Below are 12,717 nucleotides of genomic sequence, written 5' to 3'. Positions count from 1 at the left end.
ATTGTACGGAATATTTATGGTTTCGGCAGAATTGGTATATTATCTTCTCGGGTGTTATGCCGTGTAGTTTGCGTGAAATGAACCAGCGTTTCGCAGGAACATGCTAGCCATCTTTTGCGTCGAGAATTATGACAAGAAACCACATAAACTACGGCTTTGCCTCCCACCTGATTTTTGCGTGGCTTATTCAATCTTGACCATCTGACGATCGTACCAACATATTCCCTCAGTGACATACTAATCTATACAGCGTTACAACCTACAACATCCCACACTTAACGGCTAATTTAATTCCTTGATGCACAAACTATACTAAAGATTGCATATCCAACTGGTTGCTGCTGTATGAAATGTAGTAAAATGTGGTCGTTTAAATTAAATTATTGGACATTGCCATACAAGTTCCATAATCACACCACCATTTTCAAATCATCATCGTGCGACAGTATTACCAATCTTTTGTAGAACCAGAAATTCCAAGGTACGATAAACGAGAATCGCTGAACTTACGTTCGACTGGTTGCGTGAAGACCTAAACAAGACCACCCACTTTTTAGAACACTTCACAGGTCCGTAGTGACGTAAAATCATCCGATATGAGACTTGCGTTTCATTGGTTGCTTCTGTGTATGGTGATCAGTTATGAATTATCATGGCGAATTCAGGAGTTTGGTCGAACTCCCAGCAGCAAGAAATGTCGGAGTTTGACAATGGAGATACTTTTCCTACGGGAGATGGATTTAATCTTGCTGAACTAAGTGGTTTGGACGGTACGTATGACAACGTTAGTGTGCATTTACTCTAATGAAAGAAGACATTTTTCAAATGTACGCCCACGTTTGCTGTTCGTCTGCTAGGAATGTGTAACAATTTTATACGTATATGCGATATTTAAAGCCTACTAATGCAAATTTCCCTAGAGGATCATCGAATCTAGTTTTTACGTGTCGTCGAAAGATAGTGATTCCATTATAGTAATAGTATTCGTGTTTTTTGTTTGGATTTTATCATGCGTGCCATAACCTTTCAGCCCCAGTATATATCAGTGTCAGATGGTTTGTGTTGTTGTATCTTAATTTATGCTGTTGTTATATATTACGAAGGTATTGCTGTATAAACTGTGAGAAGCTGTTAATAAATATTTGCTTGTTATATTATTATTGTTGTTATGTGCAATTGAAGTGATTGTGGAATCGTGCTGTTGCGAGAAAAATTCTCCATTAAACAATGAATGAATGTATAAGGGTTGGGCCTTCTTGGCCCCAATAAACAAACTACACGTGCAGTGTACCCGAAACATAGTTGAGAGTGTCATCATCAGATTGTAACATAACAATAGAAAAGTTAATAGGTTTGATTTTCAACTTACATTGGGAACCAAAATTGCGAAATTGGAGGTCTTATTAAACACAGTGGTTGCCTGTGCATGGCGTGACATCTCCTCAAAGAGGTTTTAGGCTGAGTGTATGCTGAGGCAATACAGAAATGAAATAAAGACATTCGGTCTTAAATCATAAAGGATGTGTTTGGAAATAGTGACATAAATGAAACACCCAAGAAGCCTGAAAAGTAATAAGCAAGTGATATGTAAGGAAAGTTTTATTATTTATTAACATAACATAATTAACAAATTATGTATATTGGTAATGTTCAGACTAACTACATGGAACTGAGTACTTGAGAAGCCACCAGTTGTGCAGCTACTCAAGAACTTCCCAGCATTTTGTGGAATCCGAAGGTTCATTACTGTATTCACTCCCACCACTGGTCCTTATTCAGAGCCAGATCAATCCAGTCCACACCACCCAATCCTGTCCCTGTAAGATCCATTTTAATATCATCAACCCACCGACATATTGGTCTTCCTTGTGGTCTCTTTTCTTCTGGCTCTCCCACCCATAGCATGTGTGTTCATCTTCTCCCAATTCTTGCTACATTCCCTGCCCATGTCATCTTCCCTGACTTGATCATTGTGATTATACTTGGCATACTCATTATGCAGTTTTGTAAGGGGATGACAATTGCTGGCCCAGTGAATGTTCTAGTTTAAAGAGATATTGTTGATAAATCACAGCAATTATATCCAGACTGGTGATTTATGTGTGCAGAAAAATCAGTGTATTACTACGTTGGTATTGTGGTCACAGTGTTTGCTTGTAAATTAAAAGGTGGCTTCATTGGTGCCTCCCTATTTTGTGATACTCCACATTTTCATAAACACAATGACATATTTAGGTCTGTCATGGATCATGACCAATATCCATGAACTTTCTATATGTAACAATATAAAAGTGGAGTCTCTAAAGAGTGTTATATAAATGTAGCTTAATTATCTATGTGAAATGGAGTTTCAGAGAGGTTGATAATCAACTCTCCTAGTCAGACATCCCACTTTTCATGGAAACTTATGGTTCATTACCAATTCCACATGCAACCCCCACCACAGGACTCTTTTAGTTTGCAGTTGTACTTTGAAGGTAAAGAAAAGCTCAGGTATTCAGGTGTTTACCAGTCAATAAATTAATTAGCAATTAGAGCATTGTTTTTGGTCATGTGTCACAATTAAGCTGCTGTTACAAAGTCGCTGCTTGTTGGTGAAGTTTAGTGTCAACTTTTGTGGATAGAGGGGATCGTATGGTCAGCGTAACGAATCCCCACGGTTGTTAATTTCGGTTTTCTAGACCAGAGCTACTATTTCCTTGAAATAGCTCCTCAATTAGCATCACGAGGCTGAGTGGATCCCGTTCCAGACCCATACTTCTCAGAAAATCTGTTAGCGGCGGGAATCGAACAACCCAGACCTCTGGATCTGTAGCCAGGAATGCTGACCACTAGACCACCCAAACCTTAACACTGATTTTTTTTCCTGAGTAATTTTTATATCATTGTCCCATATGGAATTGCTTATTGCAACTGATACTGAAAGTAGGTTTTCTTTTTCTTACAGATTTGATAACGAACTGCGAGAATGAGTTATTCTCCAAAAGCAGCAACTTCTTTACTGATGAAACTCTCCTCTCTCAGCTTGCAGAAGAACCTTTGGAAATGGATGATGATGTTTCATTTGATTTCCTTAATTTGCCCAACACACTTGAGTGTATCATGCAGCCACATCCACCACAACCTCAACCACAGCCACCAGTACCTCCACCACCATCTCAGCCACCACTACAACAGCACCAAAAGCTCCAACAAAACCTTCAGCATCACTTATCAAACATGTTCTGTACAACCTCAACCACACTTCCGCAAGTCAAGCAGAAATCTAATGTCCTCATACCTTCACAAGAACTTATATCTTCAGTACCATCCCATATTGTATCATCATCATCACTTACATCTCTAACTTCCCCCCAGAATACTCAAGAAAGTAATGTTATACCTTCCTCAATGCAACATAGGGTTGCAGCACCTGTATGTACTGTTACACAGAGTCCAACAGCCATTTTGCTTCATTCAACTGGAGTAACACAGTCAGCACAGCAGCAAAATCAAAATCCTTCTCTTACGCTTGGAAGCCTTCAGACATCGATACCAGGTCAGCAGCAGATAAACCTCCAGCCTGCTCCTGCTGCAACAGCATTGCAGAATTCACACATCCAATTACAGCTGCAAGCTTTGAAACACAGGCAGCAAAGTATCAAACATTCATCTGCCCAGAATCAACTGTTGACATTACAGAGGATGAGGCAGCTGCCGGCAGATAATATGCAACAGGTTGGTACACCAGTCTCTGTGGTCACCTTATGAGGAACTCTCTCAGCCCTTGATAGTTCAACAGCAGGCATCAGAAAGGTTGATCACCGTGACATATGACATGACTCTTCTGCCCTCACAAATACCATTTTTTTTTTTAATTTTTATTCAAAAATATCCATTGCTACCCTGTCAGATTTTACCTGGAAATGGCAATGACAGATGACACAAGGTTCACAAAATATCAAGACAATATTAGGAGGTGTTCGTTTTTCAATTCAGAACTATTGCCTCGTATGAAGAAATAATTATTTTTCATTTTGTTGCATAGGGTTTAGAAATACTTTATTAAAACTTACATATAAGTAAACTGTATCTGTTACAAGTACTGTGTTTTTGGACATTATCCATCATCCTGTCTATTTTATAAAAAACCGTCCTGTTTATTTTTCAAAATAATGTTTCGGAGACTGGATTCTGTCTCTGTCCTCTACTCAGTTGGGTCCAATAGATAGAGCTAGTCCCTATCTCTTGACACCTACGCCAGTTTAAAAAATGGGTACGTAAATCAAACACGACAGAAACCATCTGTGAGAGGTAAGAAAATATTCAGTTATTGAAACTCCACACATACAGGGCCTTGCACCAGAGAAGTATCTCGAATGAAATCATTGCCAGAGAGAGACAGTACTTCCTATGGTACCAACACAAGGAAAATAAATATTTTCCACTCTTTTTTTTTTTTTTAAGAAAATAGGAAGATGGATAATGTCCAAAAACATAAGAAACATTGTGTTTTGAAAAATAAACATGACAGTTTTTTAGAAAATAGACAGGATGATGGATAATGTCCAAAAACATAATACTTGTAGCAATGTACCATCGTCACAAACTTTTACGCCTGTTACTTCATAAGTAAGCAATTTATACTACATCCGGTCGTCTTACCGCCCTTTTCTCCACCTCCTACCGTCTACTTCTTCTTGCTCACACGCTGGGTCGCCTCTAGTAGGTTCTTTTTTCTTGTTGCTAAATATCTCAGGGTTATTTTAAAAGGAGGGGGTTTTGTTGTTTTGGTAGAGCTGAGTACCTCTTATCTCAGAGCCTTGAACGGGCCACAACTCAGAAAGGAATAAATTAACACCACAAATCACAAGCACATCTCAAGTTTGGACGAATTATATTGAACACTTGTTTAATCACTTTTGATACAGTTTCAATGTCAGTAACCTTTATGTCTAACTGCTTTGGAGCCAGATGTATAACTTTTTGCGGTTGATTCTAACGACTCCAGTTTCCGAATTTACATCTGTTTCTATCACCTCCCGGTTTCCGAATTTACGTCTGTTTCTCACGAGTCCCCCTTTCCGACTGTACGTCTGATTCCTTCTACTCCCGTTTGCAGAATTTACGTCTATTTCTCACGACCCCTGGTTTCAGAATTTACATCTGTTTCTATCACCTCCCGTTTGCAGACTTTACGTCTGATTCCTTCTACTCCCGTTTGCAGAATGATGCTAAGACATGACGCTTCCTCAAACCTTCAATTCCTGCTTTCACCAGCGTCACTGCTCTGTCACACCCTTAAATTTTAGTGATTGGCTAATTTTGAAAAATAGGAGTATCTTAATTAGATATTCCTCCACTCCGCTTAAAGCTTACAAGCGTTTAAGGATTTTTGACTCCAACGTATTTCTGTTAGAAAGTGACAAATGCTTACGCGTCGCTTGGGCCCTAAAAACTTCACTCTTTTTAAGTTATGGCATGCACAAACTGCCAAGTATAGAATTTACAAAAGATTTCTTTACCCTATTCTTTAACGCAGCTTTCCACTAATAAACCTTTGAAGGGTGTCTTCCTGTCTCTTGTTGTAAGCTTGAGAAATCGCTTTCTCTTACATACAAGAATTGACCATGTTTCACTACCCTTGTTCACTGCATTTCATTTTGAACAATTAAGCTTCCAAATTAATAAAGTTGATTACATAAAAAAAATTGCGTAGCAATGGAACGGTTACAGTCGCATTTCACAGCAGGCAGAAGCGCTAGTCATCTAATGGATAACGTGCCAGTAGAATAAATAACGGAGGCTGCAGTGGATTTCCCATGTTGCATGGGGGGGGGGAAGAAATATGAAACGCGTTAAATATTATGGTGAAGAACTCACTCAGAAATAAATTGTTTGGAAAACTGAAGAAGAAATGACACTGTTGTGTAATGTTTGATGATTTGATTTTGAACTATCAGGATTGTATCCAGTAGCATGTTTTGGTGTTGGTAATAGTTACCAGGGAATTAATTATTCCATTTTTTTAGTGTTTAACTTTGTAACAGTGAGATTCTGTCACGCACTTGAGGAATGATAGTTTTGTAATAGTGGTTTTCTTTGGCTGAAATTTTATGTTTGTGCCAGGTTTTAGTACAGGCTCAGCTGCTTAAGTCAGAGCCACAGCTGAGTCCTGCTGCTGTCATATATACGACAGCTCCAGTGACGAGTGTCACAGTGACACCTAGTGGCAATGCAACGCCTGCACCAGCTTCCATTCACACCCTTGTTAACACTGCGCATGGTGCAATTCTGGCTACTGGTGAGTCCAGGCAAGGAAGTAAAGTCCATTGGAGTTTCTTAAGATTTTTTGTCATTTATTGATCAGTCCGTAAAGCTGTAAACCCATTATATTATTCAATTACTTTCTTTTAAGGTTAGAATGATACGGAAGAGTTGAAAGGTGAAGTTGTCCCTATACTTAACTAATTAAGGACTACACCATGAAGGCGTATAAGGGAGTGGATGTATAGATCCACAGTTTCTTGACCTTGGCACTAGTTGGAGGTGAGTGGCCAGCTTCACGCCCCAGCCACTTTACCCTCGGGGAAAGAACCCCTGGTACCCATTAGATAAGATGCTGTGTAGGCCCCAGAGCTGGTCTGGACGACGTGGAGAAGAGAAAATTCTTCCCCCTACTGAGACTCGAACTCTGACCCCTTGATCGTCCAGCCCATAGCCAGCCACTATACCGACTACACTATCTCAGCTCCAACTTATACATGTATATAAGTAAAAAGTAAAGTTGTCCCTGTGCTTAACTAATTAAGGACTACGCCATGAAGGCGTATGGGTGAGCGGATGTATAGATCCACAATTTCTTGACCTTGGCATTAGCTGGAGGTGAGTGGTCAGCTTCATGCCCAGCCACTTTACCCCCAGGGAAAGAACCCCTGGTACCCATTGGATAGGAGGCTGGGTGGACCCCATATCCAGTCTAGACGACATGGAGAAGAGAAAATTCTTGACCCTACTAGGACTCCAACTCCGACCCCTCGGTTGTCCAACCCTTAGCCAGTTGCTATATGGACTGTGTTCATAATGCTATCAATATTTATTGTGTGTACTCCTTTTTTCTTTAATAGAAATTTGAAAGAGTTTCATTTGGACATAATGTAAGGTAGGAGATATAGTTGACTGTACATTCATCTGTAATCTGTCAAGAGACAGGTCCACAGTCTCTTCCAAAACAGTTCCTCCACATGACGCGATCTAGAGCTTTCTCCTTCAAATGAAAATATCCTCTTCTGTCCCCAAGGTCATCCAGCATCTTCTTATGTCTTCTTCCTCGTATTCTGGTCACTTTTATCCGCCCCTCTATCTTTCCTTCAATAACTTCTTTTAGAAGGCCGTTACCGCGTAAGATATGACCAATCCAATTAGCCTTCCATATTCTTATTTCGTGTAGGATATTCCTCTTCTCACTGACTCTAAATAACACTTCTTCATTTCTCACATAATTGGCCCAACTGATCTAGTTAGATCAACACTTCCCCACCAGTGCTAGATTTTGTTTATATCCCTCAGTATTGGAGATGAAACACACAGACTGAGAGAGGTATGTGACTTCAGCATTACGCACTCATTTTATGTGATTCATGAAGAGTACGTAACAGTGGCCATGATGAAATTAGGGTTCTGAAGAATTAAACATAATGGGTTTATTTGAGATTTGAGTTTCTCATGCCAGTCATTATGTGGGGTTTTAACTGTGTGTAGTTCAGTATAGAGGTAGGTACCAGGAAGATGGAGGCGGTATGTTCTTTGAATATTATTGTGTATGTACAAACTACACAATATCACATCCCAGGAGACAATTATCACTGTGACATGTTTAATATACAGATTTGTTTATCTTTATTTAAGTCTGGAACATGTCGAATGAGATATAACCTTGAAGAGTTCTGTCTTCTGGGATATAACACTATGTAGTCCATTAAAAGTTGATCATCTTTCAGAGGAACATCTTGTCTCCATCTTCAGGGTCGAAGAATACGCCAAGTAAGAAACTAGTATGAATGCAGGCGACAAGCACAGCCTGCGTGAAATTCCTACCGTATGTCACTTTGTTTGATTTCAGGATTTTCATTTTTTCTATAGGTCCTCACCACCTCTGTGGTCTAGTGGTCAGAGTTCCTGGTTACAGATCCACAGGTCTGGGTTCGATTCCTGGCACTACTAGAATTTCTGAGAAGTAGTGGGTCTGGAATGGGGTCCACTCAGCTTCGTGGGGATATTTGAGGGGCTATTTCTAGGAAATAGCTGCTCTGGTCTAGAAGACCGAGGTTAACGGCTGTGGGAATCCATTGCACTGACCACGTGACACAGTCTATCCATTAAATTTCACACTAACTAGTGGTCAAAGTTCCTGGCTACAGATCCACAGGTCTGGGTTCGATTCCTGGCACTACTAGAATTTCTAAGAAGTAGTGGGTCTGGAACGGGGTCCACTCAGCTTCGTGAGGATATTTGAGGGGCTATTTCAAGGAAATAGCTGCTCTGGTCTAGAAGACCGAGGTTAACGGCTGTGGGAATCCATTGCGCTGACCACGCGACACCCTCTATCCATTAAATTTCGCACTAACTTCACCGCTCGGTTGGTATAGTTCGCTTGCAGACTACAGGCCATGGAGTTTAGTTTAGTTTTAGTTTCTTATAGGTCCTCTTTCTTTCAGTTGTAAGAACATTTACTTGAATATTGTTTTAATTTGGTAGGTATACCACTTGTGTTGGATGCAGATAAGCTACCTATCAACAGAATCACAGCAATTGCACCACCGTTAAGGGAACCCAAGGTGAAAGAAGGAAAAAGAAGTGCACATAACGCTATTGAGCGTCGTTATAGAACTAGTATTAATGACAAAATAGTTGAGCTCAAGAATATGGTTGTTGGAAATGATGCAAAGGTATGTGACAGTTTATTTTTTCAATATCTAGTAAGTAAAAAAAGGTAAAGCTATCCCTGTAACAAGCCGTGAAGGCCCATAGGGTTGTGAGATGTTGAGGGTACCACATTATCTAGACAATCAGCTCAAAGACGGTGGTAAGGTTGTCAGCCATACGCGCCGGCCGCACTTTACTTCCCAGGAAAATTATGTAGTTAATTCATGGTAATCATTTCTGTTAGAGGCTGAGTCAACCCCAAGGCCATAGTGCGGCTGGAAGGATTAGGTCAATTGAAAAAAAATCCAATGACATCATCCAGACTTGAACCAGCGACCTTCCGGCTTGTAGCATAATGCCTCAACCAACTATATCGCGTGCCTCATCAATATATACTTTTTACAGTTTGTATTTTGTAAATATATTCATCATATAAGTGCTGACTCTGAGATATCTTGTGTGGAGATCCTTTATCTTTCTGACTTATATATGTTGTTTCATGTTGCCTGTGCAAATCGTTAGAAATTGAATACTAAATTGAGCGTTAACTGTGAAGATACCAAAAGCATTTTTTTTCTTTCCTTTTCTTTTTTTCTTTTTAAAACTTGTTTGGAATGTATTAAAATGTAAAATACAGCAGTAACGTGTTTCGTCTCATCTGTTGTTACTCAACGGCTTTCTGTTGTTCATCGCCGGGGAAACGTGTTCGTTGTTTTGACATTGTCTACGCAACGGCCCACTGTTATTGCGTTACTATGGAACTATCTACTCCAAACCCATTACAATATTATGACTGCAACTTCGTTTACTTTTTCTTAATAGAAGAGGACAGTCTGATGTACTGCTGTGTATTAATAAGAAAGAAACATGGGTTATCGAGTCAATTTTTACAGTATTGTGATATCCAGAAGTATAGTTTGGTAGAAAAATTGAATTTTTGTTTCAGCTTAACAAATCTGCCATCTTGCGGAAAGCTATTGATTACATCCGCTATCTGCAGAATTCAAACGCCAAACTAAAACAGGAAAATATGACTTTAAAAATGGCAGCTCAGAAGCCATTAAAGGAACTTTTGACAGATCCAGTAACTACAGCAGATATGGTGAAAGATGAGTGTTCAGGACCTATTACACCCCCTCATTCTGATGAATCTTCACCATCGTCGTCACCTCCACACTCAGACAGCTCCTTGCCACCATCACCTGAAGATCCTTACAGTGCTGAGGTATTTGCTTTAAGTTGGAGAGAAGAACACGTATTTTCAATTCCATTCTTTGCTTTGTTTTTCCAGTATCTAATTGCATTTGTTTTTTGTATTTATTACAGATCTAAATATATTGTTGGGAAGTTGTCATGCTACACACAGTCTATATTTTATTAGATATTCACCATGCTGAAAAATGTTTCATATATATTTTATCGTATTTTAATGAGATATTATATCATGTATGCTAAGCCAATTTTAGGAAATCAACATTTGATTGACCTTCACGTGAAGTTTGCCAGTGCGAAACAAAATCAAATGGACTCCAGTAGCAAATTTGTATGGTGTTGCTACGATTGGTAGAAATGAGTAAGCTGAAAATACAGGATGTAGGAGTCGAATTGTATTGTTTGGAAACATAGTTAGGAAGCGGGATGGTTACCTCCCTACTGTTGCCATTACAAAATCAGCTTAATCCATGTGGTCAGAAGTAAAATTGTTTTTGATTGTTTCATTCTGGTCCATCACACTAACGATATTACAAATGATAAAACAACTCCGACCAGTGTGACTGTTGAAGCTTTTACTGCTTCACTTCTTAGCACCCTAATATGTTTCGGTCCCTATAGACCATCATCGGAGGGAACATCAATACTTTTAGAAACTACTATTACAACAACACAACAAACATAGAACGACAACAAGAACTACCTTCCCAAGAAAGACAGGCAGCACAAGTTCGGCCCCGTCAAGAAAAATGAAAGAACAAGGGACACGAACATATTTGGTTAAAGAATTTTAACTTAAATAACAAAAAGTTTTTTAAAAAACTTTAATGTATCAAGGACAGTTGCTGTAGTTGTAAGAAATTTGGATTTTGTGTAAAGTGTATATTACAGATATTGTATATTTATGTATTTTAAAAATCAAAACACCCAATGTAATAGTAGTTTCTAAAAGTATTGATGTTCCCTCCAATGATGGTCTATAGGGACCGAAACATGTTAGAGTGCTAAGAAGTGAAGTAGTAAAAGCTTCAACAGTCACACTGGACGGAATTGTTCTATCATTTGTAATATTTAAAATTGTATTTAGCAGAGAACAACTCCTTCAAATTTTCAGACAATGAATGGCCGGCCCAGAAGGCAGTAGAGAGCATACAAACTTGAGACTAGACACTGTGTAGACTGTATGAAATGCACAGAAACATTTTTAGAGGGAGAATACCAGAGACAGTGTGTTGGAACCTGTCATCATAAACCTCAGGATATTTAATCCTGAAAACTGCAGCCTCACTGCTGAAGATGAATATAGAGTATTTTTTTCTCTCTCTCTTCTTGCTCCCACTTTATAGCACAGGGCTGATTTCTCAATTTCATTGATCAGTCATTTGTTCGGCCCTCTTAAACATCATCTTTCGGCTGAACATTTTCCCGACGATGAAGCTGTAGAAAGGGAAGTCACCGCCTGGTTCCCACAGCAGCCCAAAGAATTTGATGCTGCTGGTTTTCAGGGGCTTGTGAAATGATGGGACAAGTGCCTCAGTGTACAGGGAGATTATGTTGAGAAATAAAAGCATTTTTCAAATCAGTACTCTTATTTGTTTAAGTTCTATATCCATTTGTAACTTATTTATTGACTTACCTACGTATATTTTCAGATGGACATAAAGGAGGAAGATGATGATATTATTAGTGTCAACTTATCCAAGGGGATGTTGGATCATTCAAGGATGGCCCTTTGTATATTCATGCTTGCCGTGATTACATTCAATCCATTTGGAATGATTCTAAACAAATTTGTAGACTCTAGCAAAGACTACTCAGCTACAATTATTGAAGGAAGGACTCTACAGAATTTTGACAGTAAGTGATGAAAGATTTTATTTCATTTGATCTCTCTGAGGTGTGTAGGTTATCAGCTGTGTAGGTTGCTTAGTTGTCTAATGTTCAGTGAAAGGAGAGCATGATTGTGAATTGTGAAATTTAGGTAGTTGTGGCCCATTTCAAGATAGCATAAGTATAAGAGCCATGAAGTTGCCAGTCCCGTTTTTATTACATTTTTGTTTAAATTTGTTTACCTTTATAAATAATACTAAAACTGGTTGGTTGGTTTCCAATGGCTGCATTTGGGATCATTTAACCCATTTTGCTTCTTGCTTCCCAATGGAAAGCACTCAAGTTCTTGCTTTGTTGCATCTCCTTGTTAAGATTAGGGCATTGAAGGTGTTCCTTTCCCATAGTTGATCCTGGCAAGTTGCGCAGTGTACATTATTCCTATCTTACAAAGATGTGCTGCAAGACAGTCATGTCCTGTATTCAGTCAAAAATTTGCAACAGCTTCTTTTCTGGGTTTCTTGCTGTTGATTTCCCAAAGTTTTCCTATTTCTGACCATTTCTTGTTGTATGGTTCTTTGTTGATGGTATGGAGTATTTCTCTACTTGTTTTAGTTTTGATTTTGTTAGCTAGCATGTGGGCACTTAAGATTTTATTTTGACGATGCATTCTTGTGCCCTTCTTTGCCAGTTCATCAGCAGTATTGTTTCCATTGATGCCAACATGTGATGGTATCCATGGTATGTTATTTTTTTGTGTTTTCCAGTAGTTTT

The 12,717-nt window shown here is 39.0% G+C and overlaps 1 protein-coding gene across 1 annotated transcript in view; it reads left to right on the top strand.

The window, feature by feature from the left end:
• The first annotated feature begins 620 nt into the window (after positions 1–620).
• LOC111864628 (sterol regulatory element-binding protein 1) overlaps positions 621–12,717 on the top strand; it is a 30,722-nt gene continuing 18,625 nt past the window's right edge. The window contains exons 1-6 of the mRNA XM_023852006.2: positions 621–770; positions 2,948–3,717; positions 6,109–6,283; positions 8,737–8,927; positions 9,851–10,129; positions 11,769–11,973. Of these exons, the coding sequence (XP_023707774.1) occupies positions 653–770; positions 2,948–3,717; positions 6,109–6,283; positions 8,737–8,927; positions 9,851–10,129; positions 11,769–11,973 (1,738 nt within the window). The 5' untranslated portion in view covers positions 621–652. The remainder of the gene's footprint in view (positions 771–2,947; positions 3,718–6,108; positions 6,284–8,736; positions 8,928–9,850; positions 10,130–11,768; positions 11,974–12,717) is intronic.

The sequence above is a fragment of the Cryptotermes secundus genome, unplaced genomic scaffold, assembly GCF_002891405.2.
Source record: "Cryptotermes secundus unplaced genomic scaffold, Csec_1.0 scaffold284, whole genome shotgun sequence".
Taxonomy (NCBI): Eukaryota; Metazoa; Arthropoda; class Insecta; order Blattodea; family Kalotermitidae; genus Cryptotermes; species Cryptotermes secundus.
The sequence above is the reverse complement of the archived record's forward strand: the minus strand, read 5'-3'. Positions and strand labels throughout refer to the sequence as shown.